At 46.8% G+C, this 12,319-nt stretch overlaps 1 protein-coding gene across 8 annotated transcripts in view; it reads left to right on the forward strand.

The window, feature by feature from the left end:
• The window catches only part of ATP10D (ATPase phospholipid transporting 10D (putative)), a 100,097-nt gene that overhangs the window by 71,576 nt on the left and 16,202 nt on the right, over window positions 1-12,319 (forward strand). For all 8 annotated transcript variants that reach the window (XM_049092932.1, XM_025435810.3, XM_049092931.1 and 5 more), the window contains 4 exons: window positions 1,926-2,110; window positions 5,894-6,203; window positions 9,038-9,114; window positions 9,899-10,024. In XM_049092932.1, coding sequence (XP_048948889.1) covers window positions 1,926-2,110; window positions 5,894-6,203; window positions 9,038-9,114; window positions 9,899-10,024 — 698 coding nt within the window. The remainder of the gene's footprint in view (window positions 1-1,925; window positions 2,111-5,893; window positions 6,204-9,037; window positions 9,115-9,898; window positions 10,025-12,319) is intronic.

Raw genomic sequence — 12,319 nt, forward strand, 5'->3', positions numbered from 1 at the left:
TTGGCTGCGTAGAGAAATTTAGAAAACACTGGATCTCTCTAAGTAAGTTACTCACCAGCAGGGGGTTTTCCCCCCCCCCACTTTAAGCTAATAGAGCACACAGTTCTCTCTGCCCTGTCCAGTCTGATCTCGACCCAGTTTCTAGTTCTTTTCATTCTGTTTTTTCCACTGCAGCGAACTAGACTTCATTTATGATGGGATCAGGGTGGTCATCCTTAAGGAGATCATATAAAACCTTATGACTTAACATAGACTTAATGATATGTTAACTCAAATATGACTTAACACATTTGACCTTGCAAGTCAGGTAAATATCCTGATTCAAGAGGATATCCAGCTAAAATTTCTTGCCAGGCGTTGGATAAGGTACTTAATATGTGTTGTCTTTTCGAACCTGTGCAACAAATCTCTATCTTATTTAGAGCAGACTTGGAGCACAGAGTAGTTCATTGACTTGTTCCAAGTCATGCTTCTAGCTGGCAGAGCGAGAAGGAAACTCAGACCTACCTGGTTCTGGGGCCCGCATCTTTTATTCTGTACCTACAACTGGACCAGTGAAATTTGTGTCTCGTCTCTTCCTTCCTGATTGCAGCCAAAGGTTTGCACAGCTGACGCCTCTTGTCTCAGACTGAGCTGCATCCTGAAATCATCTGGAGCACTTTAAAAAAATACTGGTGCCTGCATCCAATTCTCAGGGATTCTAATTCAGTTGGTCTGACATGTGGCCGGGGCATTTGACTATTTAAAACTCCCTAAGGAAAAATAAATAAATAAATAAAACTCCCTAAGGAATTCTAAGAGGCAGCCAGGATTGAGCACCATAGTCTCAGAGTCTGGAGATCTAGACTCTGATCGAAGCGCTAACATACCAAGAGACCAGTCTCTGAGCTCCATTCTCTGGTTCAGAGAAAAAAAACGATGATCTCACTTACTATGGAGCCCGTACAGTGATGATGCCTGTCCTGTGTCATTTCTCTGACAGTGTCTGTAGTATGTATGGGTCCACATTTCCTCATCTGAAATGCCAAACTCAAAAATGCTGTGTGGGTTTAATGCCAATTCGTCTGGCTGCAAATTCAGGCCTGGGTTGTTTTTTATTTTCCCCCAGGCCTGGTTTGATAAGATTATTATAAGTCTTTATCATCCTAATTAGTATGAACATTTGTAAGTTTTGTGACACAAAGATTAATATGCTTCATTGGCAGATATTTCAAAACCTAGATGCACTTTGTTACTTTTCTAAAATCTGAAAAACTTTTGGGGATCCCTGGGTGACTTAGCGGTTTAGCACCTGCCTTCGGCCCAGGGCATAATCCCGGAGTCCCAGGATTGAGTCTCACCTCGGGCTCCCTGCATGGAGCCTGCTTCTCCCTCTGCCTGTGTCTCTGCCTCTCTCTCTCTCTGTGTGTCTCATGAATAAATAAATAAAATAAATAAAAAATAAATAAAATCTGAAAAACTTTTGAATTCTGAAACTTATCTGGCCCCAGTTGGTTTGAGAAAGGGAATTGTGGACTTGTAATCTCTATTTTCCATGCTCTTTCATAATAGAAGCGACTTATTGGCAAGGGCATGCTTTAAAAGCCTGCCCTTACCCTTGGGAGTATCACAGAATCGTAAAATTCTAGAACAAAGTTACATGAGTAATTGAAACAAGCTCCCCTCAGTTTATAGAGAAGAAAGTTAGCCAAAAAGGAGAACAAGTAAGTTTAATAAGCTCATTGATTCCTCAGGATTCCTTCCCAAAATACTACTCTGTTTATGATTTTGGTTTAGGTCTTCACACTTCCTCTGCATCCCTGGAAGCTACTGGAAGCCGTTTGTAGCGCAGGATTGGGTTGACTAACAGAGTTCAACCGTAGCCTGGGTGGGCTCCTGCTGGCTTGGTTTCTCACAAGCCCTGCTGCACTCTGGCTATTTTTCAGGTGCTACTGGCATTGAAGACCGTCTGCAGGAGGGAGTCCCTGAGTCCATAGAAGCCCTTCAAAGAGCCGGCATCAAGATCTGGATGCTGACGGGGGACAAGCAGGAGACGGCTGTCAACATAGCTTATGCGTGCAAACTGCTGGAGCCAGATGACAAGCTCTTTATCCTCAATACCCAAAGTAAAGTACGTATAATGAGATTGGATCAGCCTTTTTGCTTCTTCAGAGCCAGGGGAGCATTTGTGATTCAATAAGTGTCAAGGAGGAAAAAAAAAAAACAAACTAATAACCATTAGCTCCTTGATGATTATGTCTTCTCTCCAGCAGCCTCATTTGTGCTTGGGAAGGTACTGTAGTTCTTCTAAAGGCTTTGTGGTTAAACATGATTCAAAGGAATCCTTGCTAAAGAAAGTTGCCTTTTTATTTTTTACTTGCTTTCCCCACCCCCTCCACATTGGAGCTCCAACGATTTAACCAGATTTAGCCCATAGTGACAAAATTGACCAAGTTCTGGGACAGGAATAAACCTCTATTTCAAGTTGGGGGGAAGTAATGGTCTATCAGCATCAGGTGCTTGCACTAATATTTTTATGGTTAATGACAAAAATAGACTCAGGATAATTATGCCCTCTAGTGGTAATTCATAGGTAGTGCTGTTGGGAACATCAAGTTTGAAGAACTGTTTTAAGGGAAAGGAATATTATTTTTTCCTTAAGAAGGAATTTAAGAGGTTTGGATCTAGCTTTTTTTTGTTTTTGTTTTTGTTTTACAATTATCCCTGCCTCACTTCCATTAATCTGTAACAGAAACATACTAATCAATTAAACAGGCTTTTTTTTTTTTAATCTTCCAGTATGGGAATTTTCTCTGAGATTTATGCATGTTGTTTAATTAGCTTGGAAAACTACTTCCTCCCTCCTTTCCTCAGTAGTCAGACTTAATCCATGACATCAAACCTGGCTCTCAGAAATCCTCTGGAGCTTCTCACCTGGAGCACATCTTGGGGCTCTGTCACAGGCTGCCATGTATGGTTAGCCCTGTTTTTATGGCCAAGTATCTTGGCAATACCTAACCGGACTGTGCATTTTAAGGAAAGAGAGTTTTCCTTATTCAACACAGAATGAGTTCTCCTTGGCAGTTGGCTGTGGCCCGGAGACCCATAACCACAACCACCAGGCAGCTCCCAGTACCAGCAGGAGCTGAGCACAAGAAATTGTCATTAGTCATTTTGGTGATGAAAATGAATGTGCCCTAAGGTTGGGAAGGCCCCGGTTCATGTGCTTGACCTGCTGTGTATCAGGTACGTGACCCTGGAGAGGTTTTTTTTGGGGCCTTTTTCTGAACCTGTGATGCAAGCGTTATACCTATTTCATAAGGTTGTTGTGGGCATGAAATGAGAAGATATAGACTATAAATGAAACATATAGTGACTAGCAGACAGAAGGGGCTCAATGAACGTTAAAAGAGAAAAATCAGTTCTTGACCTTTGATTTTGGCATTTTGGTGAGCAGTAAGATCATTAGGATTGTAGAACTTATTTGTAAATATACAATTTATAGTTAAAGGCATATAAAACTACCAATTCAAGAAGTCTTTATGGAATATCCAGCGTAGACTGTTCTAAGTGCAAAAAAATAATTTCTTTTTTTTTTCTTTTTTACTATCAAAGCTATTCCACCTATGTGAATTTTCAAGATAACTAAACAGAACACAGTGAATGTAATTTAGTTTTATGGTGACTCAAGTCTAATCATATAAAATTCCAGGCACATAGCAGGAGCTCAGTCACTATATTATTTTCTTTTTCTTTCTCTTCTCTTCTGTCTTCTCTTCTCTTCTGTCTTGTCTTGTCTTGTCTTGTCTTGTCTTGTCTTGTCTTCTCTTCTCTTCTCTTTTCTTCCCTTCCCTTCCCTTCTCCTTCCTTCCTTCCTTCCTTCCTTCCTTCCTTCCTTCCTTCCTTCCTTCCTTCCTTCCTTTTCCCTCCCTCCATCCCTCCGTATCACTCCACTCCATCAGGAAATGCTGAGAGTTAAAAAAAAAAAGAAAGAAAGAAAGAAAGATCATGAAGCTGGTTTGTCAGTTAGTGAAGAAACAGCTTCTGTGACATTCTCCTTGGGCCACCTGGAAACCAGTAAGATATCTGGTCATTTCTGTAGTGTAGTAAGTATAGTACCTCACTTTATGAATTTCCATCAACTCCTTGTTCCTAAATTTGCGAGTTGGATTATAGTAAATGTGTCCATTTATTTTTTTTTAATTTTTATTTATTTATGATAGTCATACAGAGAGAGAGAGAGAGAGGCAGAGACATAGGCAGAGACATAGGCAGAGGGAGAAGCAGGCTCCATGCACTGGGAGCCCGACGTGGGATTCGATCCTGGGTCTCCAGGATCGCGCCCTGGGCCAAAGGCAGGCGCCAAACCGCTGCGCCACCCAGGGATCCCAAATGTGTCCATTTATAAATTTTACATGGTGTCCATTCTCATAAAAGTCTTGGGGTTTTTTTTGAGGGGGGGCAGAGGGTTAATACAATCATATCTTAGATTATTTACTGCTTTGTGATTCATAAAGCTCTTTCAGGATCCATCATGTAACTTTTTAGGTTTCATTTTTATGATTTCATTTAAAATTTTCTCCTGAGATAATGGCTCTTTATTTTCACGTTCATTAGAATCTGTAATCTATAAAAGACTTTCTCATATGAGATCTTACTAGACAGTTATAACAAGTAGACAGATCAGATGAAATTATCCTCATATTTATAACCTAAAACTCCTAAGGGTTGTGATTCGTCTAGGTAGCCCCAGCTGATTGTGGGTTTTGTATTATATGATGTAGTACGTGTGGGTTTCGTATTATATGATGTAGTACGTAATGTGTATTTTTCTATAGTTACTCTTGTTAGTCATGGAGTGAAGTTCTGTAAAGTTGCCGCAAACACTGAGTTAGTGAATACTGAGCCATTACCCCCGGGGGAAATAGAGGGCTAGGCTCCCACAAGCCTTTGGTCACAACATTTTTGTCAACCAGTTAATATTCAACCTTGTTCCATGTGTCTTACTGTTTGAAAACAACTTCTATTTGTATAGTTGATTCATTGACAGTGAGTCTGTGGCCAGCAGCACTCTAACGCATGCCTGCAGGAAGCTCATCTAACACACCAGTTTTCTCTGTAAGGCACATCACAACTGTCTTGTACATGGGACCACTAGACAGCACGTCAGCACTATGCTTGGAGGCCATTTTAAGCAGTGAAATCAACAAAAAGCAGAAACATACAGAACACGTGTCACCAAACAGTGAAAAGGACGCTTATTGATAGTATGGGAGCTGGCATTAGAAGACAGAGCGTCACCTCATTTGGCTTCAGGTGGAGTCACGTCACATGACTCAAATTTTTCTCTCTGTGCATGTCTGGGATGTTTTCTAGCATCAAGTGGTTTCCTAGTACATACTTAGTGAATGAATGAATGTTGAATCCAAAAGAAGATAAAAATAGTAACTATTGCTTTAAATCCTGTGCCATGCCTAACACGAGGAGCTTTGCACATGTTAACCTCACTCGTTCTTCACAATGACATGTAGACATTTGCATGTTTCACGTGAGAAAGTTGAGGCTCATTCAGAGACGTTACATAATTTGCCTAAAGTCAAGCAGATAGTAAATAGTAGAAAGAGACCAAAGGACCCTTGAAAGTCCCTGTTTGAGAAGGTGAATTGTCCAAATAAAGAAATTCTAAGCTATTTTTAGTTGTAGAACCGGGGGTAAGATGTCTTCTATCCTATTAGCCGGGCTCCACACACACACAGAAATCTCTGCAAAAGAGCAGATCTTCCCAGGCAACCGCTTATTCACTACCTGGGGTTGCCTAGGGAGGGCCATCGCTAAAGAATGACAATTGTAAATTTAGCTGGATGTGGACACCAAGGGGAGTCTAAGGCTAACTGTCTTTGCCTCTTGTTTCAAGGACGCCTGTGAGATGCTGATGAGCACAATTTTGAAAGAACTTCGGGAGAAGAATCCAGCCTCCAACGCGCGAACATCCGTAAGCGAGGGTTTACCCCAGTCTCCAGCCACACAGGGCTCCGGGCTGCGGGCTGGGCTCATCATCACCGGGAAGACCCTGGAGTTTGCCCTGCAGGAGAGTCTGCAGGGGCCGTTCCTGGAGCTGACTGCCTGCTGTCAAGCTGTGATCTGCTGCCGAGCCACCCCCCTGCAGAAAAGCGAGGTGGTGAAATTGGTACGCAGCCACCTCCGGGTGATGACACTGGCCATCGGTGAGTGGGGGTGGCACCCAGGCGTGTGCTGATGGCTTCTGTGGAAGCCGCACCAGGGGGTGATTCTTCCTTTGTACTTCTGTTTCCCCTGCTGTCTTCCTCTTCCACCCCCACATCCCTCCCCCCTTTTCTCCTCCTTCCTCTCTGTCCCCTACTCCTAACCCCCCTTTATCTTTTTCACCTATTTGACCACCTACTATGTTATGGAAGTGACATGGAAAACAGTATAGTAGGACGTTGGCTTACATGTCAGATCCCAAACCAACCAAGTTCAGGAGGATACATGTACCGAATCATAGAACTAAAAAATCGAGGACTTCCACCTTCAGAAAAGCCAAATTCTAGGACACTAACAAATCATTTATGTCTTCATTCAAAAATATTTATTGAGTGCCTTCTGTTTACCAGACATTTTGTTAGGCAGTGGAGATAAAGCAGTGTATAAGCTTGACTAAGTGCTTTTTCTTAAGGAACTTACATGCAGTAGGAGGCATAAGGTAAAAAATGAAATAAATCAAAAAAGGCATAAGTATATATCATGCTATTTAAAAAAAAGTAAAGCAGAGCCAGGGGATGTAGAGCATTGGGAAGGGGGCAGGTGGGAGGCTGCTAATTTAAAAGGTGTTCAGAGACTGTGTTGAGGAGGTTGCACGTGGGCAGAGACTTGAGGAGATGGGATCCCTGGGTGGCTTGGGGGTTTAGCGCCTGCCTTTGGCCCAGGGCATGATCCTGGAGCCCCAGCATCGAGTCCCGCATCGAGCTTCCTGCATGGAACCTGCTTCTCCCTCTGCCTGTGTCTCTGCCTCTCTCTCTATGTCTGTCATGAATAAATAAATAAAATCTTTAAAAAAAAAAAAAAGAGAGAGAGAATAAGGGAGCCATGGGAGGTCTGAGGGGAGAACGCTCCTGGTGAGGACAGTGGAAGTGCAGGCCACGGGCCAGCTCTGGTGTGTTCAGAGCCAAAACAGGTTGAGCGAAGGGAAGAGTTTTCTGTAGGTCAGTGATGGGCAGAAAGGTGGCAGGTAGCCAGATCCTGTAGGGTCCTGGAGGCCATTATAAATTTTTGCCTTTTTTTTTTTTTAGGGGAGAGGGGCAGAGGGAGAGGAAGGGGGAGAGAGAATCCTAAGCAGGATCCATGCCCAGCAAAGAGCCTGACATGTGGCTCAGTCTCACGATCCTGAGATCATGACCTGAGCAGCAATCAAGAGTCACATGCTCAACCTATTGAGCCACCGGGGGCCCCAGATTTAGGCTTTTCTCTGAAGAGAAAGGGAGTCTCTGGAAAAGTTTGAACAGAGAAGGAACATGATCTGCTTTAAGTTTCCAAGGATCACACAGCTGCTGGGTTGAAGAGTAACTGCTGGGTGCAAGGACATAGGTGAGGAGACCAGTTGAGAGTCTCCTGGAATAATTGAGGCAAGGGCTGGTGGTGGCTTGAGCCCAGATGGGAGCAGAGGAGATGGTGAAACCTGGTCAGATAATAGACATGGTGTGAAGAAAGAGCTGGTGACGTTTGCTGATGAACTTGATACGTTATATGATAGAAGGAGTTAAGGGAATTGAGAAAGGAGATGGAGCCGGGGGCATCCGGCTCCGGCCGGGAGCCAGAGCTGGATCTCATGGAGGTTGTGTGTGAAAAAGTCCACTGGAGATCTAAGCAGGGATGGGTCAGGTGGGCAGCTGGGTGTAAAGTCTGGAACTTTGCAGTGAGGGACTGGCTGGAGCTTCAGTGTGGGAATCATGAATCTAGATGATACTTAAGGTCTTGATGATGTTAGATGAGATCACCGAGAAATGAGGATACGTGGAGGAGAGACGCAGTGTGAGACCAAGCTCTGAGATACTCCAGGGTTTAGAGAATGGCAGGATGAGGACCCAGCCGTCTCTTACAGTCTCTGTTTTTAGCTGGACGGTTTCTAGGCTCAGCAAGCTGCTCCCCTCAGCGTGCTGGTAGACCCACCGAAAATTCCCGGGGTTACATCCCTTCCTGTTAGCAACCTGAGTGGAACGGTCGCAGCTCCTTCCCAGGTGCTGGAGTAAGGAATCAGGATTAGAGTGGAACTTTATTGAGGCGTCTTATCGGACGGACACGCAAGTAAATGAATTCTCAAGCCCCTGGATCTACATGTTCCTGAGGCTAGAACCAGTGGACACCTCCGCTCCCTCGCTTGAATCATGTGCCCATCTCTGAGCCGGTCGCCGAGGCCAGGGAACAGATGGTGCTAAGGGCCCAGGCCTCGATCAGTTACCACCCTAAATCTCGGGGTTTGGGTTCATCCTAACAATCCACACGGACTGAGAGTTCCCCAGGAAAATCAGGATACTCTTAACCAGAGAACAGGTGGAAGGTTGGTGGGCAGGTGGGAACAACGGGTGTTCATTACCAACAGGAACGTAATGCTTCCCCTCTAGAAGCTTCCAGTGTGTTGGGGACACCAAGAAATAGATAGAAGCCAGGATATCATGTGATTGAAATCCAGCCCGTGAGGCGGGGGTGACGGGACAGTGTTACAGGGGCTCAGAAACCGCAGGTGCGGTTGCTGGAAGCAGCAGCGGTACCTGGAGAATGGACCGGAGAGCGAGTGGCGTGGAGAGAGGGAAGATCAGTGCAGATGGGTGGCTTCGCGTGGAGGATTTTAGGGCAAAACCGAGTTTGGAATTCTTCCGGAGAGCAGCGGGATGCCACAGCTCATTTCTGTGCAACCAGCTCCCAAGTACCTTTCCGACTTGGGGTGAGCCTTGAAGGATCCGGTTGCTTCGAGCGGTCACTGGCTTTGGGAAGGTGGCGTCTCTACCGCTCACATGGTTCTTGCCTTCTCCTCCGGCTCGTGCAGGTGATGGCGCCAATGACGTTAGCATGATACAAGTGGCGGACGTCGGGATTGGGATCTCGGGTCAGGAAGGCATGCAGGTGAGTGCAGATCGTGCACCCAGGACCGTGCACGTCACCTGCCCCTCCGAGGGCGGCATCCCCATTTCCCGGGCAATTGTAACCACGTGCTTGTTCAGTTTAAAGTATGTTGCTCATCTAGATCGTCAGAATATCTATATATGTAGGCCTCAACGACTGTGTGACCTATGACCCCGAGGAGAGCTGCGCAGGCTTTGAATAAAATCCCCGCAGGCCTGAAGCAGGAGGGGGGGTGACCTGGGAGGATGAGGAGTGGGAGTGGCCTGTCTGTGGGTGCGCACGTACCAGATAGTGTTTGGGCACAGAATTCAGACAGCAGCCCATGCACAGACTGCTGCTCACGCGGGGGGCAAAGGGTGTCAGAGAAGGATAGGGTGTGAGGCTCGGGGCGCTCCTGAGTGTCGTGCAGCCCGGCCCCCTATTGGCCCAGCCTGCTGCACGCTCGGGCACGAGGTCCTGCTGTGGACTCAACGTCCTCCTCGTGGGGGGAAGTGGACGCCGGGGAGCATGCCCTGCCCGCGCTCTTGCTCGGGGGGTGCTTGCCGGGAACGTGCATCGGCTGCACTCCCATCGCGGGCGGCGACCGAGGACCAGTCCTGTTCCATGTGACCATCTCGGGAAGCCGAGTACAGCTCTGCCTTCATGCGTTTTGTCCGTCCGTCTGTCCACTGGGTTTATTTCGCTTTGGTGCCCACGTGCACCGGGGGCCAGGCTGCCGCGCTGTGTCTGTCACGTAGCTGGTCTGGTGGCTCAGGGTGGCGTCTTGTCCCCGTTGCCTCTGCAGGCGGTGATGGCCAGCGACTTTGCCATTTCTCAGTTTAAGCATCTTGGCAAGCTCCTCCTCGTGCACGGGCACTGGTGTTATGCACGACTCGCCAACATGATTCTCTATTTTTTCTACAAGAACGTGGTACGTAGCTCCGGGCCCTTGTCCCTTCCCCGTCTTCACTGTTCTTATGCTGCCTGCGGGAGGGATGGAGAGGAGGCATCCGGGGTTAAGCCACCTGGCTTCTCCCTGATGTTTTGGGGAGCAGCCCCGGGGTTAAGCTGCCTGGCCTCTCCCTGATGTTTTGGGGAGCAGCCCCGAGCCCTCCTGCTGCCTGCCCGGGGTTAACCCTCCTGGCTTCTCCCTGATGTTTTGGGGAGCAGCCCCCAGCCCCCCCGCTGCCTGCCCAGGGTTAAGCCACCTGGCCTGTCCCTGATGTTTTGGGGAGCAGTCCTGAGCCCTCCTGCCACCTGCCCAGAACCAACCTGGGAACACGCTGTGTTTCCACTGCCACCATCACGTTGCTGGGCTCGGCCCTCTCCGGGCGTTTCTATTCCCTGTCTGGTTCACGTAAGACCCCATTTTTGACCTTCTGTGGAAAGGTGGTGACGAGTGGACTGATGACCTGTTTAATGCTGCCTGTCGGGAGAGAATTCCGTTTTACAGGAGCTACCAAGAACCCCCTGCTGTCCTCAGACTCGTGTCCCGTGTTCTGTTTTTCGAAAACCCAGATGCCCATGAAAACCCAGGATAATGCCCGAGCCTGTAGCTGGCTAATCCCAAGTGAAGAATTCTCTAGCAAGCCTGTAAAATGCACTTGTGCTTGGGGGTCACTTGGTGGTCAGGGAACTCACTGGGATCGTATCATTCCTGAAGGGCAGGCTCTGGTGAGAAGTTCTAGCCCTGATGGTCGGCATGCGTCCAAATTCCGGGCTCCTCTTTTCTTTTTTTTTTTTATATATATAAATGTATTTTTTATTGGTGTTCAATTTTGTTTTTTTTTAATAAATTTATTTTTTATTGGTGTTCAATCGGGCTCCTCTTTTCTGAGGTCATGTGAACCTTAGATGGCTCTAGTCAGGTTCTTTGTAGGCGGAGTGACTATGCGAATCCGTCACAATGGTATTATTTTCAGGCCACCTTTTTTTTTCGTAGCCTGCAAAGCCCGTAGGTAGCGTGTTGACAGTAAACACCAGCGTGTATCACTCTATGGAAATTACCACTTTTAGGTGAGAAAAAAATAACTTCCAGTAGGTCATTTTTCAGATAGTCCAAAGGTATATTTGAGATCTCTGTCTGTGTGTTTCTGTTGGTCAGCAGAATTTTTTTTCCTGTAGAACAATTTGCGTTTTTAAAATTCTAGGACTTGGTGATCCCTGACTTTGAGGGGAGGAGCCTCTCTTGCATTTTTCTACCCGCACCTCTTGTGGTACCACCCACCTCCTCCCCTTTTCCTTTTAAGCCCAGATTAAACCCAAAGGGTAAGGAACATTAATATTAGGAAGAGGGGTGCCGTATGCTCTTGGAGATCGGGGCAGGGTGGACTCCTAGAGACCCCATCACCAGGGAACAAGAGGCCTGCGGTCCACCGTGAAGCCCTCGATGGCCATTCGCAGCGATTCTCTCCCGACTTCTTTCTACCTCTCACCAACCTAGGAAAACAGTGCATGTGTTATAAAATATGGAGAAAAAGACAGGGACCAGATGCCAGTCCAGTAGCTTGTCTTTCTGAGACTATGGTTCTTGGGTCTTAGAAAACTTCTGAGATACTGACGAAGACTCCCCAAAACACACGTCCCCCAAATCGATACGTTTCCAGGAGGATACAGTGTGTGTCTATAGACCCCAGACTTAAGAAACTCTGCTCTAAGGATTGTGGCCCGTACCCTAAGGTGTCCTAGCGCGTCTAGGATGCCAGTAGTAACGTCTTAATATGTGTAAGGCACTTAACAGGTCGTGAGCGCGTTCTAAGTTGATCCTGATACTAAGCTCCAAGGTGGTATAATTCTCGTTTTTCAGATGAGACCAAAATTGAGGGAGGTTAGGAAGATGGCCTTGGTGGAAAAAGCCCTAGAAGTGTCTTCAGGCCCTGAGTACAACTCCTAAATCTAAGTCCACGGCCTGCCTTGCTTGAGGGCACAGAGCCTTTTGCTGCCATGGACTTAGTTTGTCCGAGACAAAGTAGTGGGGGGAACCATGTAGGATGTATGCCTCTAGTCTGTAGGGTGACCACCTGTCCTGGTTTGCCGGGGACTGTCCCAGTGTTCGCGGTGAGAGTCCACGTCCTGGGAAACCCCTCAGTCCCGAACTCTCTGGGATGGTTGGCTACCCAGCTGGCACCACTAAAAAATCATTTTGAACCTAGAAAGCAGGGAAATGAGTATGTGTCGTGTGCATACTGCATGCCAGGCACTGGGCTAGGATCTCTTCGGGTCTCAG

Source organism: Canis lupus, chromosome 13 (assembly GCF_003254725.2).
Source record: "Canis lupus dingo isolate Sandy chromosome 13, ASM325472v2, whole genome shotgun sequence".
Lineage (NCBI taxonomy): Eukaryota > Metazoa > Chordata > Mammalia > Carnivora > Canidae > Canis > Canis lupus.